Source organism: Camponotus vicinus, unplaced genomic scaffold, assembly GCF_025532165.1.
Source record: "Camponotus vicinus isolate PSW18456_S1 unplaced genomic scaffold, iyCamVici1.0 SCAF_11, whole genome shotgun sequence".
In the NCBI taxonomy this organism is placed as follows: Eukaryota; Metazoa; Arthropoda; class Insecta; order Hymenoptera; family Formicidae; genus Camponotus; species Camponotus vicinus.
This window is the reverse complement of record NW_028141947.1, coordinates 1,237,441-1,258,433: the sequence shown is the minus strand read 5'-3', so window position 1 is coordinate 1,258,433 and position 20,993 is coordinate 1,237,441. Positions and strand designations below refer to the sequence as shown.

The 20,993-nt window shown below is 37.1% G+C and overlaps 2 protein-coding genes across 8 annotated transcripts in view; both read left to right on the top strand.

Annotated features, from left to right (window-relative positions):
• Positions 1–1,435: 1,435 nt before the first annotated feature.
• Positions 1,436–4,778, top strand: Alpha-phers (phenylalanine--tRNA ligase alpha subunit). Of its 2 annotated transcripts, none has more exons than XM_083082093.1 (8): positions 1,436–1,716; positions 2,020–2,360; positions 2,452–2,673; positions 2,860–2,975; positions 3,046–3,230; positions 3,308–3,669; positions 3,750–3,851; positions 4,020–4,778. In XM_083082093.1, the coding sequence occupies exons 1-8, from the start codon at positions 1,576–1,578 to the stop codon at positions 4,696–4,698; spliced, it is 2,148 nt and encodes a 715-aa protein (XP_082938219.1). In that variant the 5' UTR covers positions 1,436–1,575; the 3' UTR covers positions 4,699–4,778. The 2 variants fall into 2 exon arrangements, with proteins under 2 accessions (XP_082938219.1, XP_082938220.1); XM_083082094.1 differs by having other exon boundaries at positions 3,750–3,878; positions 4,020–4,199.
• A 335-nt stretch (positions 4,779–5,113) lies between these two features.
• The window catches only part of Huwe1 (HECT, UBA and WWE domain containing E3 ubiquitin protein ligase 1), a 22,459-nt gene continuing 6,579 nt past the window's right edge, over positions 5,114–20,993 (top strand). The window contains exons 1-27 of one of the 6 annotated variants that reach the window (XM_083082627.1): positions 5,114–5,364; positions 8,170–8,250; positions 8,537–8,755; positions 8,877–9,116; positions 9,202–9,264; positions 9,352–9,576; positions 9,711–9,982; positions 10,057–10,333; positions 10,505–11,152; positions 11,231–11,500; positions 11,586–12,095; positions 12,187–14,840; positions 14,978–15,218; positions 15,299–15,452; positions 15,532–16,771; positions 17,211–17,346; positions 17,437–17,542; positions 17,628–17,918; positions 18,216–18,360; positions 18,441–18,582; positions 18,689–18,815; positions 18,897–19,043; positions 19,285–19,431; positions 19,523–19,714; positions 20,114–20,327; positions 20,398–20,619; positions 20,710–20,938. In XM_083082627.1, coding sequence (XP_082938753.1) covers positions 8,206–8,250; positions 8,537–8,755; positions 8,877–9,116; positions 9,202–9,264; positions 9,352–9,576; positions 9,711–9,982; positions 10,057–10,333; positions 10,505–11,152; positions 11,231–11,500; positions 11,586–12,095; positions 12,187–14,840; positions 14,978–15,218; positions 15,299–15,452; positions 15,532–16,771; positions 17,211–17,346; positions 17,437–17,542; positions 17,628–17,918; positions 18,216–18,360; positions 18,441–18,582; positions 18,689–18,815; positions 18,897–19,043; positions 19,285–19,431; positions 19,523–19,714; positions 20,114–20,327; positions 20,398–20,619; positions 20,710–20,938 — 9,156 coding nt within the window. In that variant the 5' untranslated portion in view covers positions 5,114–5,364; positions 8,170–8,205. Of the gene's footprint in view, positions 5,365–8,169; positions 8,251–8,536; positions 8,756–8,876; positions 9,117–9,201; positions 9,265–9,351; positions 9,577–9,710; positions 9,983–10,056; positions 10,334–10,504; positions 11,153–11,230; positions 11,501–11,585; positions 12,096–12,186; positions 14,841–14,977; positions 15,219–15,298; positions 15,453–15,531; positions 16,772–17,210; positions 17,353–17,436; positions 17,543–17,627; positions 17,919–18,215; positions 18,361–18,440; positions 18,583–18,688; positions 18,816–18,896; positions 19,044–19,284; positions 19,432–19,522; positions 19,715–20,068; positions 20,328–20,397; positions 20,620–20,709; positions 20,939–20,993 lie in introns of all 6 variants that reach the window. The other 5 variants (XM_083082623.1, XM_083082626.1, XM_083082625.1 and 2 more) reach the window with 5 other exon arrangements.

Genomic DNA, 20,993 nt, shown 5'->3' with positions numbered 1-20,993 from the left:
TTTGAAACAATAAAAATAATTATATTTTTCAATAATTATAATTATTATAATCAAAGTAATTAACTTATTATAACTTATTATATAACTATTATAATTCTATTATTATTTTTCAATAAAATTATATAATATAAATATCTTTTGTAGCAAATTACGGTTAATAAAAAATAATTTCATTTCAAACATTTTGTCTCATAATTCTATATATGTATATATATGGAATGTTTGAATGTAAAATATGTCAAGTTTATTCGATTTCTTGATAATTTGTTTAAAAGATAAAATTTATTAAAACATTTCAATTTATATATTTAGATTAGAATAATTTTAGATTAGAGAAAATTATCACAAATTAGCAAAATATTACATGAATAAATAAACAATTTTTAATCTATTGTATATTCTAATTAACGAATATTTGATCCTCTCATAGATTAATATAGACATTACACAGATAATAATTCAAATAAGCTGCTGCTCAGTTCTATATGTATTTTAACGATATATTTATTTATAATTAATGAGACCAAGTTTTCAAAAATTGTGAGAATATATCGAAGATAAAATTAATCTGTAAAATATATCTATAAATAATCTATAAAATTAATCTGTAAAAAAATTATTAATTTTCCAGTGCATTATATAATTATGAATTATACATAAGATGATATTATGTTCTAGCAAATTGCAGCTTGTTTGAATTACAGAAAAGGAGAAAAGTTGTCTGATTGTTTGTTTTGATATATACGTACAAAATGTATGTATGATGTAAATTGCATTAAAAATTCGCATAATCAAAGAGAAATATCATTTTTTAAAAATTTAAAATTGATAAAGTGCAAAAATATTGCAGTGTCAACATATCGATCTATCTATTTAACAAATATATACAATTAATTTTAATTATTAAAAAATTTTATATTCTTATTGTTTTATATAGATGTGCGTTTGTGTGTGTGTGTGTATGTACGTGCAATTATAAAAAATGGAAAAAAATTAAGTATATTCGTCATATTTCGTTTAAACATCATCTGAAATCATGCTCTCTATAAAAAGTTCAAGCATTAAATTTTATTTATACTAGAGCGTGCACTAGTGTTCAAAATACTTTCAATTCACTTGACCAATCAGGATAAGGATGTCTTCGTTCTGATTGGTCAATGGGTGCTTTCTCTTTCTATTTAATAATTATTAATTAATTAGCATGATCAACAACAAAATTTATAACGATACAATTATTTATTATAATAAAAATATTGTTGTTGATTGTTTTGTAATTTAATCAATAAGTTTAATAATTGGAGTTAATTCTGACTTGTGTTATTAAATGGAAAGCCGTCCAATCAAAGACTTCGAAAATAACGCCAAACAAAGTGCACTCAAAATAGAACCTTATACTCCTTCTAATTATTTTTATATGTCTATGCCTGTACAAGTGTACAACCAGGTACAACATACAATATGCTAGATGCCAGCATGCATAATAGGTATTATCGGAGTATTTTGTGAATTTACCACGTGGTTTTCGCCGGTTGCGATAAATTATATTTCATTACACGACATACCAATTGATGCAAGATGGCAAAACAGCTGACAGACCAAATTTTAGAATATCTAGATAGACATGATGAGACGAATTCGCTAGATTTAGCGAACGAATTTCAGGAGGATCATCAAAAGATCATAGGAGCTATCAAGAGCCTTGAAACAATGGACAACGTAAGGCTTATTTTAATAATGGAAATCACTTAATTGTTACACTTGCTATTTAAAATCATATCTTTAATTATTTACAATGTATTTATTATGTACAATTTATACATTGGACATAGAGTGTGAAATAAACTAATTACTAATTGAATATTTTTGCCATCTGTGGAATCGTTAGATTTATATCTAGATATGTTTAATTATTTTATTTATTAATTTAAAAATTGCTTTCATTAAATTAATTAATCTATAAAGCTTAATTTACTTAAATCGTGATTATTTGATTACTGAAATATAACTTCTTTTTGATAGTTGATCACAGTGAAACCAATCTCTAAAAGAAAATGGGAGGTCACAGCTGAGGGACAACATATAATAGAATATGGCAGTCACGAAGCGGTCGTTTACAATGCTATTCCTGATAAAGGAATACGTCAGGCAGAGCTTATGAAATCTGTTCCTTATGCCAAAGTAGGTTTTTCCAAAGCAATGGTTGCTGGATGGATTGAACTTGATAAAAGTAGAGACACTCCTATTGTACGAAAAAAAATACCATCTATTGTAGATACCATACAAGTACATTTAAAGGACCTTGAAAATATCCCAGAGAATGTTAAAACTGAATATAAGAAGAGAAAACTTGTGCAAGATATGTAAGTAGTTGCGCCAGTTAAAAAATACATACAAACAAAATATAATAAAACAATTCTTTATCACTTTCATTTTTTCTTTTATAAATAATAGAGTAACTAAAATTATGCATCTGGAAAAGGGGCCAAACTTCTCTACAAAAATAGAAAAATTAGAAGCAGATTTAACATCAGATTTGTTAGCAAATGGTGCTTGGAAAAACAAGAAATTCAAACCATACAATTTTGAGGCGTTAGGTGCGACGCTTCAGGTTGGGCATTTGCATCCATTGTTAAAAGTTCGTCAAGAATTTAGAAAAATTTTCCTGGAAATGGGGTAAGTAATATCAAACTATTTTATCAAGAATTATTGTGTTTTAGAACTTTAATTTTATATTATGTTTTTTTATACATATATAATATATATAATATACATTTATAATACACCTATAATATACATTTATAATATTATACAAAATTAATGATTATTGCATCATAAAAATATAAAGTATTTTTGTTTCAGATTTACAGAGATGCCGACAAATAATTACGTAGAAAGTTCTTTCTGGAATTTTGATGCGCTATTCCAGCCGCAGCAACATCCCGCTCGTGATGCACATGATACCTTTTTTGTCTCTGGTATCTTATCACAACATAATATACTTGAAAAAAATACATATATAAATATAACATTAGTTATATATTTTAGAGCCACGTATTACTACACAATTCCCCATGGAATATCTCGAACGTGTGAAGACTGTTCACAGTAAAGGAGGATATGGATCTCAAGGTTATAAATACGATTGGAAATTGGAAGAGGCACAGAAAAATTTGTTGCGCACTCACACAACAGCTGTTACTGCACGGATGTTATATAAACTCATGCAAGAGGTACATAATGAGCAGAGAGGAACAAACAGAAATTGCTCCTCTAAGAACCATGAATCATGAAGAAAAATATTTTGCAGGGAGAGTTTAAGCCAGTGAAATACTTCAGTATTGATAGAGTATTTCGCAATGAAACTTTAGATGCAACGCATCTTGCAGAATTTCATCAAATTGAAGGTGTTGTTGCCAATTATAAGATTTCACTGGGTGACCTTATTGGAATTTTATATGAATTTTTCAAAAAGCTTGGCATCACTCAGCTTCGATTCAAGCCTGCGTATAATCCATATACTGAACCAAGTATGGAAATATTTTGTTTTCACAATGGTTTGGAGAAATGGATAGAGATTGGCAATAGCGGCATGTTTAGGCCAGAATTGTTATTGCCACTGAATTTACCGCCTGATGTAAATGTTCTTGGATGGGGTTTGTCATTAGAAAGGTATAAAAATAAATATAATTTACGTATATAGTTCTGCGATTCAATACAAAAGTATAACATATACCTTAATTTTAAACTAGACCTACAATGATTAAATATGGTTTGAACAATATACGCGATCTTGTTGGGCCAAAGGTGGACATGGAAATGGTTCATAACAATCCTATATGTCGATTAGAGAAGTAAATATCATTCTAAGAATTATTAAGGTATTTATGTTAGAATTTATCTTTTTTGTGGACGTAAATTAGGTAATTTATTTAAAAAATAAAGAATTCTATATAAAAAAAATATTAAATCCTAGTAATTGTAAAATACTCGAGGATTAAATTTATTATTTTTGCTCGCAGAACCAGTCGTTACATGATGCGTTTACGGGAGGCGCAAGAAGAAAAGTCAATTAAAGCCGATCAGTCAAATCAAGAAATCAAAAGCGATCAGTCAACTCAAGAATCAAAGATCAAGCAAACGGCGAAAAATTCTTCAGAGAAGCTAAGCTTTCCTAATCAACAGTTTGTTATTTTTTGCGATCCAGACTATCCAATTTATTTCATCGAGCCTTTATTACGACTCGTAAGACCATATTTTAATGTTTCTGTGTCGACACATGTTCATTCTACAGTGACGAATTTTCCTAACGAGCTTGCTGGATTCTGTTCAGATTTTTCCAGCATGAACGCACACGCGAACCTGTCTTTAATTTTGATTTGGAAAACTATCGGGATCGATCCTATTATGATATTGCCAGGGATGCATAGAATTCAGGGGATAGTAAACGTGGCACGATATTTCAATCGCTTGATTGAACTGAGCAACGCAAATGTATTAAAGTACGAACGAAACGGGCCAGTCTACGCGAATAAGATAGATACTTATTTAGATAAAATACACTTTAATTTGCACGGTATTACAAATACTGCCACGATGCAAAAAATTCGTAAGAAATCACGTTATGTGATGGATGAGGATATTTCCATAGTCGATCTTATCCTCGAATCCATCGACAAGTATAAAATAAGGAAAGACTAAGTTATTGAAGCTTATTTATTTTGTGGACAAAAATAAAATTTTATGTATATATCAAGAGAAAAATATACATATATAATATATGATAAAGTTTAATTGCATACACATAAAACTTTAATGATAAGGGTAATTTTCTCCCTCCCCCTCCCCTTTCCTGCGAAGAGGAGGGGGCCGGAAAAATCTGCGGAATTGACTACTTAAGTCGGACTTTTTTAAGGAGATATAAATTTATCACAAAAGACGTGGACGAATCTTGTCCCGGAGCCAGCAGCCAGCGATGGGATTGGCCCCGCGACGACGGATCGTCAGACTCCATTTTAAATCTCGCTGGACAACGATCGCGGCAGCAGCGGATTCGCTCGCGGCCTCAGGCCCAGTCCACATCGGGCGACGAATCCCCGCGACTCGTGCACGTTCGCAGAGATCGCTCGGAAGCGTCACGGTCGCGCATTATCGTCGCGTGTACCGTTCGAGGAGTGCAAGTGACACGCAATGTGAGGATCGGTTCGCGTCGACGACGTACATCGTATTATTAAAGAAGAGGAAAAAAAAAAGGAAGTGAAGAGGAAGAATCAGGGACGCTCGGACCTATGCACGATCGCGCATCGACATCGCCGTATGTGTCTACGAGCGTCTTCTAGAGTCCCGCGGGAGCCTGGCACGCCGAAGGTGAACATTCCCGGAGGAGACGAGGTTGTGTTCGACGCGCGAGAGACGAGAATCCTGCCGCGGTGAGGTCGTGAACTCGCGAAAGAGAGAGAGAGAGAGAGAAAGAGGGAGGAGGGGGAGGGAATCAGAAAGAGACAGCGATATCGTTCGAGAAACATCGACGGCGATTGCTCAGGGCCTGGTGTAACGTGCTCGGACCCTGTCAAGGTTAAAGAAGACGGGATCCCGTCGTGCGGGATGCCTCGCTAAAATGGCGGTGTGATCGTCGTCGCGTGTCTCGGGAAAGAGAGAGAGAGAGAGAGAGAGAGAGAGGGGAAAAAAATCGAGACAGCCTCCGGTGCTCCTCGGTGATTGTTTTGACACGTCCGTGCTCCGAGAGTGATCCGTGTCGCGGCGGTTCCGCGCATCGCCGACCCCTCTCCCCCCCACCCTCCGCGCGCCTCTAGCCGCCTGCCCCCCTCGCCCCCCCCCCTCCCGTACCACATCGTCCCGTTCCTCCCGCATTCCCCGTGTCTCTGTCGCGCGACTGTAGCGGTCATCAACTATCAACGTGCAACGAGACAGAGAGAGAGAGAGAGAGAGTCTAGTGCGGGCGCGCGTTGATGACAAGAGGCTGGACGGAGGATCGCGAGGCAGGGGATAGCGATACTCGATAAGCGATCTCGGGCTCGCGGGTTCAACGCGACCGCGATGCCCGTGTCGCGCCGCCACGTTCTTCTCGACGTGAGGAAGCGCATCGAACGAGGGGACGCGTTATCGCGAAGGAAAATTGGGAGCACGGGACTACGACGGTTCGTCGCCAGGTGAGAGCGAGAGAGAGAGGGAGGGAGAGAGAGAGAAAGAGAGATACGCGTCACATATATACACAGCTCGCTCTCTCTCTCTCTCTCTTTCTCTTTCCGTCCGTCTGTCTCTCTCTTTCTCTCGTATTTTTTTCGCTCTTTCTCTCGCGCGCGCGAGAAGAGGCGCTTTTTCCTCTTCCTTCCTGCCCCTCTCTCGAGCGAGAAAAGCTCTCTTTCCTTCCCCCTTTCTTCCGCTCAACCGTCGTGGCGTTTGAAAGAGGCATCACGCCTCTTTTCACCTTCGGACGTTTTTATTTACGGGCCGCACGGCTCTCCTCGAGAGGCTCCGACAGTGTCGCCGATCGCCGCCAGGGTGTTGTCATTCGATCTGTTGTCATTTTACTCGTTGTTCCTCGAAGTCCGACGAATAGGTTAGACCGACGATCGTCGTGTCTCGCTGATGACTGTGCAGATTAACGCGTGATTTCGATTTGCGGAGTATGTTCTCTCCTCTACGTCGCGATAATCGCGGAATAAGTATCGCGGAAAAATGCGAGTATCGAGGTTCACGGATCACTTTGATGCACGAAGAGAAAGAGAGACTTGACCTAGATAGCCGAGTAGAATTCTCGTTAAAAGAGTGTTGCTTTGCATTGCGAAATATTTCACAACTTATTGTGTGATTATGCACATTGATAGTTTTATATTTAAGCACATGACACTTGATGTCTCACAGTGCATGGTTCTTTGTTCTAGCTCGTTATTTTTACACGGATATTTCGGATTAGATATTTAGATATTTATAGAATTAGAGTTAAGTGTTTACTTTAAGCATTTGTATACATCTGTGTATGTAAAAATAATGAGCTGTAACAAAGAATCGCAATTGTGAGACGGTAAATGTTATGTATTTAAATTGCGTAGAGATGTACACAATCTACACAATTTGACTTATTTTTTAATTACATCTTTCCTCAAAGTTTGTTTTAAATGATGTTCGTACAATGTTGCAAAGTTGGATATATAAATGTAATTATACAATATAATTGCAAGTCATACAGGTCTATTAATAGTTTTAGAAGTATATAATTTGTTTTGTGCGCATTCTTTGTATTAATGCAGACAGTGCATTAGTACGATCTTTTTAATGATTACATGAATAGATTAGAATTTTTTCAAGATATGTTTACATAAGTTTCACATTTTTGACACAAACATATTTTAATGATATGTATTATAAATACATTAAAATTTTCTCTCTGCATTTCATATAATTTTACAATTTTTTATTTTGTATGTAGATTTGTAATTTTTCAGTATTTCTTAATAACTTTTATATATATAATTTTATTACATCTTTTTATATATATTACATCTATGTACAAACTTGCAGATTATGCTGCCAAGATATATGCGTTTTCATAAATAATCTAGATATTGATTAGCGTAGAGTCTCTATATATTTGTTTCTGACAATATGTATGTATTCTTCATGCAATTCTTTTGTATAAAACAGTCCTTTGCTTGGAATTAGTAATTTGTCAAATATTAAATTTGATTTATTATTAATATGTCTAAACCCGTCTATACGACACTATATGTACAAATTTTGAATGTGAATAAGAGTGCACAATATTCATATAATCGTTTGCAATTTTTTATCTTTATCTATAATATTAATAAATTATTTTAATTATAATATTTATTAAATATAATTATTGAAATAATATATGATACTGATTATTACATTATCAGTATTTCATTTGTATTTGTCTGATTTTCCAATGACAAGCTGAAAAAGTTATTTCTTTATATTTTTAATATCAATCTTTGCATTTTCTTATATTATTGATTGCATCAATTGTATGAATCATATTGATATGTAGGCTTATCATTCTAAAATATCTTTTATCATATACCAGTAAAGAAGTTGATATATTTCGTGTTTTTTAAATTTTTAATTCTGTAGTTCCAAGTTCTCATTGTAAACTTTATAATGTAATATTTATATATTTATTTCTAGATTTTAAATTTGAGAAGGACAGATTAACATACCAAAATGAAAATTGATCGGAGCAGACTGAAAAAATGCACTTCTGAAGTGGTAAATATATAGATATGCACATATTTCTATTTAAATAATTTTAAATATATACATATTTTCAAATTTATGTAGCAACACAAATACTATTCGCATTGTATAATTATATATTAAATAATTACTTAATTTTTTTGAAGAAAATCTAACTTTAATATTAATATTTAAACAGTACAAATTTCGATAATTTTAATTTATAAAAATCAGTTGCATATTATATGCTTTAAAATAACCTATTTGCATTCTTCGTTCAGATCAAAATACTAAAATTAATAATATAATTAATATTCAGCCTGCAGAATGTCAAGCACTTATAAGCAAACTACGCTCTTGCTCACATGCAGAGCTGTTAGAAGAGCTGAAACAAATAGATGCATGGACTTTTGGAAAGTGTGAATTATTTCATTGGATTGATGTCCTAGATCTCAGTGACAGTATTTTAGAAGAAGCTGCAGCAAAGAGTCCGGATAATCCGTGGGAATTAGCATGTGATCTTCCTCAAAATAGAGAGGTTTGTTTAACAATTTATTTATTAATATAGATTGATTTTAAAAAATGTAGTTAAAACTCAATGTTAGTAAGGTAATTTATGTATGGTAATTTATATATTATTACTTTTTTCATGATAACAGGCAAAAGAGCTGCTTCTCTGGGTTCTTCACTTCACGACGTTATTGATTGAGCACTCGTTCTCACGGCACCTATACAACAGCATGGAACATTTGGTTACTTTACTATCAAGTTGTGACATGCATGTAGTTCTTGGTGTATTAAATCTCCTGTACATGTTTAGTAAACGCAGTAATTTTATTACACGTCTAAATAATGACAAACGTCAAGCTTTGCTTAGCAGGCTCAATCACTTAGCAGAGGTTAGTGACTTTAATTCATATTTTTATTTATGATATACGTTAATGTATAAAATAATGTTAATGTATTAAATAATTACTTTTTTAGAGTTGGGGAGGAAAAGAAAATGGTTTCGGTTTAGCAGATTGCTGTAAGGAATTTCCCGAAAAAGTAAGCATATATAATTATATAATAAAGTGATACAATTTTATATAAATTATCTACATCTTTATATACATATAATTTTATATTTTATAGGCATTTCCAGCAAGTGCTACAACATTACACTTTGAATTTTATGCGGAAAATCCAATTATAATGGAACCATCGACAACTGGTACATCACTTCCTAGTACAAAGAAAGTTGGTCAGACAAATCTTGTAACATATATACATATAGAAAATGTTGATAAACTCGGAAAAACCCCAGCGCAGATTATGAATGATCTGTTGAAAGTTTACAATGTACCCCAGGAACGACAAGTAAGGATACTTTTTTTTTCTCTCTCTCTGCAAATATAATCGAGCAAAATATATGGATATTTTTCAATATATTATATATATTCAATATGTTTATATTTAACACATGTTACATATTTGTGAAACATTATTTTTAGATGGCTCTATTGACACATATAAGGCTAGCGCATAGTTTCTCGGATTACCGAAGACGATTGCAATGCGTACAAGCTCGACTGCAAGCACTATCCGTGCTTGTATATAGTAACGCATTGCAGGAAAATGCGCACAGTCTTCTACATGCCGGGCTTCTTGAAGAACTAGTTGAATTATTGGAACTTCCACATACTCATCTTGTCGAGATTCGGGCGGCAGCTTTACGTACTCTTACAAGCATCATACATTTAGATCGTAATCCACATTTTCCAAAGTAAGCATAAATATCTCTTGTTTTGTATACTTACTACATCTGATACAATGTATTAATCTTTTGTGCGATTTTAGAAAACCAGGTTCGCGATTGAATATGATTATTGATGTCACTGGAGCTAGTTCGTATCATGGGTTTCTCCCTGTCTTGGTTCGTACTTGTATAACAACGTTAACGTCGCCACAACCAGATGGACAACCATTCCCTCTACCGCTCGCGACAGCTTTGTTTAGCTTTCTCTATCATCTTGCAAGTTATGAGGCGGGTGGTGAAGCTCTCGTTAGTTGCGGCATGATGGAAAGTCTTTTGAAAGTCATCAATTGGCCAGGAAGTGAATTGGAACACATAACGGTAATAACAAAACAGAATATGTAAATAACAGAATATGTAAATATAATATATATTTTAGTTGCACACAGTTAATAAGTAGAAGAAATTATGAGATTTATATCCAATCTAAATTGTACATTTACTTTTAAAATATCTTGAATTTTATCTTTTTACTCTTATTATCTTTTACAGTTTGTAACAAGAGCAGTGCGCGTCATAGATTTAATAACAAACATAGATATGCAAGGTTTTCAAACTCACAGCGGTTTAGCAAGCTTCATCAACCGTTTAGACATGGAGGTTAATGTGTGCAGAAAAGAACAACCGTTTGAAATTGAACCGTTACTCTACCAAGATACTCCACAAACCTCGCGCGAGAGATCCGTGGATAGAGAAGAAGGATCTTCAACATCGCGACGTGAACATGATGAAATACTCGACGAACGGGAGGAATCATCGAATCTTATGGAGATATCGGAAGACGAAAATACGAGTTCTAAAGCAGACGAAAAAATTGAACAGCAACCAGATTATTCTGCTGCTAAGACTGGCAAAACATGCTTGCCACAACGAGCAGCACTCCTCAAGTCAATGTTGAATTTCCTTAAAAAAGCAATTCAAGATCCGGCATTTTCCGATAGCATACGACATGTCATGGAGGGTACTTTACCATCTTCTCTGAAACACATTATAAGTAATTCAGAGTACTATGGTCCTTCGTTATTCTTGCTTGCCACTGATGTGGTGACTGTGTATGTTTTCCAAGAACCGTCGTTATTATCATCTCTACAAGACAATGGCTTGACTGATGTTGTACTACATGCTTTACTAATAAAAGAAGTGAGTGCACAGATTATACATTAAGATCAAAATGATTGCTGAAAATTATGAAAAATTCTCAAAACTCAATTGTTTTAGGTTCCTGCCACTAGAGAAGTATTGGGTTCTTTACCTAATGTGTTCAGTGCACTGTGTTTAAATCAACGTGGTCTTGAATCATTTGTGAAACGGCGACCATTCGAACGTTTATTCAAAGTACTTCTCTCACCAGTTTATCTTTCGGCAATGCGGCGGCGACGAAGTGCTGATCCGTTAGGTGATACAGCTTCGAATTTAGGAAATGCCATGGATGAGTTGATGAGGCATCAACCAAGCTTAAAAGTTGACGCTATTGCGGCTATTATTAAGGTATTTTCTATAATATAAATAAAAATTGCACTTTTTAATTTATTTTTCTCTTACGCTTATTTCTCATTTATTCTTTTTTTTTTAGTTACTCGAAGAGTTGTGTGTATTGGGCTGTGATCCGCGATACATATGTTGGCGTGCTGCTAGTAAATCCGAAAATTCACCTTCGAATACCGCTTCTGGGAATCGTCAATCATCCGGTCAATCAGTTGGCGTCGGAGTGGGAGATTCTAGCGGTGGCGGAGGTGGTGGCGGTGGAAGTAGTAGCGACGAAGAGGAAGAAGATGAGGAAGAGGCGAGTACAAGTTCTCATCCTCAACGAGAAGAACAACCTACTCTGTCGCCTGCGCAGCCTGGACCGCCGCCTCAACCAAGGGAGAAAACTCCTATCGCTTTAGTCGAGTATATCCATAATGTTATGAAATTTGTCGATGCTATATTGAGCAACAATTCGACCGATGATCACTGTAGAGAATTCGTTGCTCAAAAGGGACTTGTACCGTTGCTCTCGATTCTTGGTTTACCCAATTTACCTGTTGATTATCCTGTCGCACAAGCAGCTCAATCTGTAGCTTCAGTATGCAAAAGTATCTTGGTACGTTTGATTTCCACACAATTATTTTATCGATTTATTTTAATATAAGTACATTTATATATATGAGAATATAATTTATATTCTTTTGCAGAATCTTGCACATGAACCATTGGTACTCAAAACAGGTTTATCACAATTAAACGAAGTGCTAAACTTGTTGAAGCCACTTCACAGTCACATGGAATCCCCTGGAGGGTCCGTTTTATTGCACGAACTTGCGTCAGCTCCAAATCTCGAAACAGCTTTTACAAGTGACACTGCGACACCCCTATTGCATGCTATGAATGCGGCTCACGGATACGTAGTAATGTTTGTTCATGTTTGTCGAACCAGTCAAAGCGATATAAGAAATCTTTCCATGAATCATTGGGGTTCCGAATTGGGCTTGACTGTGCTCAAAGGTTTATCCGAACTATACATGTCTCTTGTTTGGGAGAGTACATTATTGCTCGCGTTATGTAGCGAGGATATTATCCCAGCTGGATGTGAATTTGGTAAAGAAGACATGGACAAGTTGATGCCGCCGGAATTGAAAAATGAGGGCGAATCTTCCTCTTGGTCCGCTACCGTATCCGCGGATATGGGTAGCAATGGGATGACCACGGCCATGGAAGCTCTTAGCACAGATCCGCCACCGGTACCGATGGAAGTGGACGACAAACCGAATGTAGCGAGCACCGAGAATCGACCGAATAATTATCAACTGAAATATATCAAGCCGCTACTCGGTGCGTCTTCGAGGCTTGGCAGAGCTCTATCTGAATTATTTGGTTTACTCGTTAAACTTTGCATGGGTTCTCCTGTTAGGCAACGTAGAGGACAACAGATGCCTTTAACGCCTACACTACCCTCGCAGGCAGCGAGAAGCGTCGCCACCGCCTTGAACTGTTTACTGACACGCGGCTTGTCGTGGGATAAATTACCTCCATCACCGATTCCTAAATTTAAGCTAACCTTTCTCATATGTTCAGTGGGATTCACTTCACCGATGCTCTTTGATGAGAAGAGACATCCTTATCATTTAATGCTTCAAAAATTTGTCAAATTAAATGGTCAGAATGCGTTTTTCTCCACCTTTCATTGGGCTTTGTCAGGTGGAGGTCAATTTTCATTGTCTGAGGGATTGGAGCATCCGAATCTACCCGACGGAACCGGTGAATTTTTAGACGCTTGGCTGATGTTGTTGGAGAAAATGGTTAATCCAAAGGCCATTTTGGATTCGCCTCATGTAGTATCTTCAAAATGCACAGGACTTTCAAAATTTCTCGAAACGTTTGATCCAATAAAATACCTCACCGATATTCACAAGAAGGCTTTCGAAGCAGTAATGTTAATGTGGGGCAAGAAACCGCTCAAAAACTATGGAGCTCGCATGACAGAATCTATTCTGTCGATTTTACGACATATTTTACGGGGTGAGAAGATCATCAAGGAACGCACTGAAAAGGAAGAGAGCGGGGATGGTGCGACAGCTAGTGGTAGTGGTGCAAGTGGTGTCGGTACTAGAAGCAGCGGATCCGATCGAAGAGATGAACCGGAGGCGGATGTAAATCCGGAATATTTGAGACAATTGATGGACATGGGTTTCAGTAGAGCACATTGCATAGAAGCATTATTGCATACATTAACCGTGGAACAGGCGACCGATTACCTTTTGACAAATCCTGCGACTTTACGCAGACCGGACGCTTCCGTGAGCGACGTTAGCGGACAAGGTTTGATCATGGATTTGGAATTGGCGGATGATGATCAAATAATGCATGCCATTGCAATGTCGCTCGGCGATACGGAAACGCGCAAGATTACAGGCGCTGATGATATCACCGTCTGTCGCGAGACTACGATTACCGAGAACATAGACGAATTCACGCAAAACGCTCTGGGACAGTGTTTGAACCTGTTAGACTTGATGCCTGACACAGTATATAGAATTTGCGATCTGTTAGTGACGATCACGAAGAGAAATGGCGATGAGTGGCGGGATGATACATTGCGACAATTGATGCGCGAGGTCGGTCGTCTAGTAGATCATCTGATCGACATCGCCGAGAGCCAGGATGAAAACGCCGGCTCGCGACTGGTCGAGTGCGAGGAAGCGAATAAACTTTCTGGTCGTCTTTATCTTTACACGCTTTTCTTCGAGGGCTCATTCCAAGAGATGCGAGTGCCATGTGCTCAGATAGTGGAGGAGTGCGCGATATTGGACAAACTTGTGCGTCTGTTGGTGGTGAGCGAGGCTCCGCTTACCGCGCATAAAAACAAGATTGTGAAAGACAATAAGGACAGTGGTGTGTTAAGCATGAAGACTCCTAAATGGTTAGCACCCTTGTTATTGCTCATTGATCGTCTGGAGAAAGTGGCGACTCTCACGAAACGGAAACAGTTGATGCATAAAGTTACGACCAGAGCGTGGAAGTGGTTTGACCTGAGCACCGGCAAGTGGACTCTTTATTCACCTATGAACAATAGAATTATCAATCACGCGTACTGGGCCGGCGAGTCCAGTGTGCGGATATCGTGTAGTCGTCGCCGTTATCTCATCACCTTTTCTTGCATGACGCAAGTAAACGAGGATAGTGACAACAGACGGCCCATCACGATGGGTTTCAAACTCAACACGGACAAAGAGGACGGTGGTTCTTCGGGTTCCGATTCGAACATGGATACCGATGAGAGCCCGGAAGAGGAGAAACGAAATACCGTGATACAAGGATTGGACCCCAGCATAGCACCAAGCATCGTACGGTGAGAGACGAGATTTATATTAATATATATAGGTTTTTAATTGAATGCTTAGTTAATTAGATGCCTGAAAGGAAAAGAATTATAGAAAATTTCGACTTTTTCTAAAATTATACGATTACATTGTTTTTATGTTGCAGTGCGTGTGTAAAATTATTGGCGATCCCAGTTGATCGGGACGCGTTACACGCCGTGTTGAAGGTGTGTTTACGACTGACGAGAGACTACAAAAATGCAGAAGTATTTGCTCGTGAGGGTGGTGTCAAATTACTTCTCGAGATGACACAAATGTGTAGCTTCACCGGCTGCGTCAATCTATGTACATTATTGATACGACACACTCTCGAGGAACCACGCACGCTTCGTCTCGCTATGGAAAAGGTACGTTGTATTTACGTGATGCAGTTTCACACATTAATTTGTATTTAACGATACATTATTCATACTCGCTCTATTTCCAGGTTATTCGTGCGCGCACGCAGAGCAATATACCTCCCGCGTATAAAGAGATACTCTTCATGACGCGGCAAATTAGCAGCGCCGTTTGCCGTAACCCAGAAGTGTACAGAGAAGTGTGCGAAAATATCCTTCGAGTCGACATAAGCTGTTTGAAAAGTGAGTCTTATCAATTTTTAGCATGAAATATCGACGCTCTCTGATTTTATTTTCTAATTACATCTCTCTCATTTTCCAGAAGATGATATTGATAATAGGCTTGTCGTCAAAGCTCTACCTCCTAGTCATTCGCCAGCATTACCGATGGTAGAAGAGGTATCCGTCGGTGTTATTCGTGATATGTTGAATGCATTAATTAAGCCGATACCGGTGTCATCGGATGACGGATCGGCAACCCCTACAAGCCCCGAAAAGAAGACATCACACACGGCGACAACATCGGCGATAGGTAATGCATCAGCGTCGACGTCATCTTCGCGGCGAGATGTATTGAGAAATAATGCAACGACTACCAACGATCCCTTGGATGATGACGACCAAGTGTCACAAATAATCCCATTAAAAATTTATACCGACATCGGTAATAACAGTAAAGTTGAGCCAGAAGAAGCGAAAAAGCCCATCTTGACGAAATCTGCAATATTAAAGATATTAGCGGAGGCCGTGAGGTCTTATGGCGCCGTAGCTAGTCTCATCACTGAACATACATATAGAGGTGGTCAGAGTGAGATGGTATCCGAGGATACGACGGCCTTGGCGTTCTTGCTCGATAAACTTCTGCCAATGTCGCCGGAAAATTCGGGTGATCGAACATGCAGCAGTATGGCGAGAATGTTGATTGCCGCTATAGCTTCGTGTAATCATTCGCCAGACGTGCAGACGACTCTAGTGACGGAAGTGAAGGCAGCCTTGACGAGAACGCTCGCGCTTCCGGAGAGTTCCGAGAAGCACGCGCAGCTTCAACTACTAATAGGACTGATATCCACCATGATCGACAGTTGTCCGCCCAATATGTCGCATACACAATTGAGGGCTTCTCTAAGAGCCCATCAATACAACAATGTCAATTACATTGTCCGAATTATGTTGCGAAAAGGTATAATCACCGACCTGGCTAAAATTCCACACAGTCTCGATCTGTCAAGTCCGAACATGGCCGGCACTATTAACGCCGCTTTAAAGCCGCTAGAGACTTTGTCGCGCATTATAAATCAACCAATGCCAGGAGCGGTAAATAACAAGTTTACAAAGCCCAAAAATAGGACGGTTCAGGAAGAACCTATTGGAGAAGGACAGACGGGTACCACGACTTCGGAAGCTACGCACGCTGTAGGTGAGGAAGCCAACGAAGATGCGGAAAACACCGAGCACGATATATCCGTGACGGCGGAAAGCTTGGAACCTACTTCCGAGAGTCAAGTACACGAGGAAGGGGACGAAGCGGCATTGGAAGACATCATGGATCAACTTCTGGAAAGGTAGCGACATGCAAATTAAAGATTAACTAGATTTCGATGAACGTTATGCAATTCTAATAATAAAATCTCTCTTTATATATAATTAAAACTGATTGTACAACTTTTGAAACGATACACATAATGATAATATTTTTCTTTATTTAAAAGACAGCAGAATAGTGTCTTTACTTACACAAAAATGACATTTTATACGATTTTATATTGTAACACAGTTTTATAAAACTAAAACATTTTGGATTTAAGTTTGCCTTACAATTTTTTAATCAAATTTTGAACATATGTATGAATATTTTTTTAAATAATTTAAGTATGTTTAATTTAAATATTCTCTTTCTGGTTATATTTCTCTTCTGTTTATGTGTTGCACACGTTCGCAAATCTTTTATTTATTATGTAGCCTTTTAATTTCATGAAGGCTACAGTACTTATAATCAAGTAGTGTACTATTTTCCAGGGACGGCTCGGCCGTGGCGGAAGAGCCATCTTCTCGCCCGCATAGGCCAATGGACATTGATGATGAAAGTCTCGCGATGCGCGACGCGGAGGGCGATTTCGATCCAACTCGAGATACCACAGTAAGAGTAACGTCACTTTTTTCCCTTTTCTCAGCATAATCAGTATTTCTCGTTTCTTGCTTTCCAAATTCACAACGAGTTTTATTTTAGGAGGACTTGATGAGTTCCGATTCAGATTCCGATAGTAATCCATCCGATGATAATGAGGACGAGGTGCAAGATGACGAGGACGAAGAGGAGGAAGAAGAAGATGATGGTAAAGATAAAACGGTTTATTACATTGCAATCACGACATGGAAAAGATTGTATATCTCTTATTTCTGTTTCTATCATTATCGTAGGTGAAGAGAATGAAGAGGAAGAAGAGGAAGAGGAAGAAGGATCGTCCAATTACGAAGAGGATGGAATAGAATTTTACGAAGACGCGGGAGAAGGCGGTGTTTTCCGCATGTTCCCGACCTCCGAGCGCGATAATGGCGGTAATGTTGTAATGATACAGCACAATATTGAAAATCAAGACATCGCGAGTACATCGACGCCAGTTAATACGCGACCTAGTCTTCCATGGAACACCACATTTCCATTACCGTTGGGTTTATTTGAAGAACCTCCCGCGGGTTCTGAAAACAATGGTAAGTAAGAGTGAAACTATAAATAGCTCAATCAAATTCCTCTATTCTTCTACCGAGATTATGAAATCTTTGTAATTTCGGCTTTTTTTGCCTTTGCTCATATCATGTGCAATGACACATGTTTGCATGTGCATAATCATATTCACTTATGCATGTCTAATTGTAATTTATAGAAATTGAGCGAGAATAGAAGTATCGAAGATATGATTTAAACGTATTCTTTTCTTTCTTTCATTTTTCCTTTACAATTTTGTTCTTGCACATTATAAGAAGAAAATTATGACAATTTTTGTACAGGTATCAGTACTCATCCACTGTTAATATCGCAAGGAAGTTTGGATACCGCAAGTACTAGAACTCAGCGTGCTTTACGACAAAGACGATATCAGTATCTTCAACTATCCAATCCACGTAGTTCAAATCCGCCTGTAATATTACAAAGGTATGCACACATTAACACATTTTTATATTTCAAAAATTATATTAAAATAGATAATATATTAAATTTAATATATGATACAGACTCCTAGGACCTGCTGCACAAACCCTTCCTTTATCTGCCAGTCAAGTTTTAGCATCAAGCTTCAGGGATACGCGTGTTGTTGTAATGGATAATGGACTGGGAATATTCACTAATCAAGAGGAAGAGCAAATTGATTATGTTGTATGTATATAAGATATACAACTAAATATAAGCCAAGAAAGGCGATAATTTTTATATTTTAATATAACATAATATATTTTAATATAATTTATATTTTATAATAAAGGATCAATCTGGATATCTCTTTGGACCAAGTCTTGCAGCAACCTTGAATAATATACCAACTGCATTGCATTGGTGGATCGAAGAGAGCAAACAATTGGATGGAGATTCTCAGCCAGATTGTTGTGTTGGTAAGAATGAAGGAATTTATATGATTTTTATATGTATTATTTTTATACAATTTTTATTTTAATATATTTTTTATTGAAAAGGTGTTGTGCACAAACTTATACCTGGATTGGAAAAGCATAGAAACGCCGAACTTGCTGAACGCAAAGAAAAACGTAAGAAACAGCATGGAGGGAAAGAAAACGACAAGGATAATAAAGAAGAAAAGGAGCATTTGAATAATGCAGAATGTAAGTATATATACATTTAGAAATATGTAACTAAAGTATGAATTCTTGTGTGTGTGTGTTATGTTGTGTACACATACACACACATATATATTTTCTATATTTCTATTTCCTATATTTTCTATAAACTTATATATATATATATATATATATATATATATATATATATATATATATAAATTAGATTAGATATTTTTTAAAATGTGATTTCTTCTTTTTTTTCATAATCTATGTAATATTTTAGCTGGATCATCCAGTTTGACACAAATAGATGAGCAGAGACCATCCGCATCCACTTCACAAAGAACTGATGCCACATCACTTGTAGCTGGAGAAGAAACTGCAGTAGAAACTACGAGGCAGGAGCGTACACCCGAGGAAGACATAATCGGTATAGTTTTGCAAAAAAAAAAAGAATTTAATATTTATTTATAATAAATATTTTCTATTATGCGTGTTTGTATATATCTTTTACATACTAGATGTAACAGGTGAGATGGAAATAACGGTTCAAGAGGATGACGATCGACCGCCTCCACCACCGCCAGAGGAACAATCGACATCCGACAGTAGAGATCCACGCACGGCAAATCGAAATCCCACGCTAGAATTGGCAGAAAGTATCGTCGATTCTGTGCTGGGACCTTGTACATCTGAAGCGACAATTAGATTAAGTAATATACATATTTTATAAACAGTATTAGTATTTCTATTTTATAAAGAGTATTAGTATTTCTTTCTTATTACCACATTTCCGTTTTAACGTTGCAGTTTTTTTACAATATATTATCAATTATAAAATTAGTTTGAATTCAAAATACATTAAATGCAGTTTACATTTTCATGCAATATATATTATTATAAATTACAAGAACAAAATCGCCTATTAAACATAAATATATAAGCAAAAGAAATAGAACCGGCGTGAGTGATAGAATCTTAGGAATTGGACCTAGGATCTTTCGCTCAAGCCAGCTCTTACTGTATTAAATTATTCAAATTTTTTGCTAATATTTTTTCGTCATTAGACCTACATGTGTCTAATGACGCGTCCACACACCTTACTCCAACAGGACAGCCTGGCCGAAGTGGTACAGAAACTGTAAATGTCGCAGAGTCATCGTCTAATCGCATTTCCACTGCACCAATAGTGGTAGATTTCGGTCAAGAAGTCAGTGAAGATTTGTCAAGAGAAAGTAGCGATTCGGCGGATTGGATCCGTAGACTCTTGACGGACGACAGTCAATGTCGAACTAGCGACATTGATTTAAGGCGTGTCGAACGAAAGTAAGTGTTTGTATTGTCCACGTGTGTGTGCGCGAAAATGATAAAAATATTAACATGAATATCATTGCAGTGCCAATGTTGTTAGTCAAGATCCTACGTCTTCGACGACGTCCTCCGAAACTACTACCGTGGCAGGGACTTCAGAACAAACGTCACAACAATCGTCGCAACAGCAGTCGCAACAACAGCAATCCAACAATCAAGAGCAACAATTGCCGGACGGTGTAGATCCGTCATTTTTGGCAGCTTTGCCCGAGGATATGCGCGACGAGGTTATCGCCGAGCAACTCAGGTCAATTGATGATCTTATTACTTGAAATTTATATATTATTCGCGATAGCAATATATGTATAAAAATAATAATTAAATAATATGTTGACAGACTTCAACGTATGAGGCAACGCGCACAAGCTTCAGTAGTAGAAGAACTCAGCGGACCAGTTGAAGTGAATCCCGAATTTCTGGCGGCTTTACCACCAGCAATACAGGAAGAAGTCTTGGCACAACAACGGATGGAACAGCAACGACACGCAGCTGCTTCGGCGAATCCGGAGGACCCCGTGGACGCTGCTGCTTTCTTCCAAAATTTGCAACCTTCTCTTCGACAAGCTGTTAGTACATATATCTTTGAGAATTTGTTTTATTTTTTTATCTTAACATAGTGGT

Bases quoted from the DNA above. Each gene is read 5' to 3' on its own strand.
- Alpha-phers (XM_083082093.1), top strand. From the start codon at position 1,576: ATGGCAAAACAGCTGACAGACCAAATTTTAGAATATCTAGATAGACAT. The intron at 3,231-3,307 runs GTACATAATGAG...AATATTTTGCAG, and splicing joins TATATAAACTCATGCAAGAG to GGAGAGTTTAAGCCAGTGAA. The intron at 3,852-4,019 runs GTAAATATCATT...TTTTGCTCGCAG, and splicing joins CCTATATGTCGATTAGAGAA to AACCAGTCGTTACATGATGC.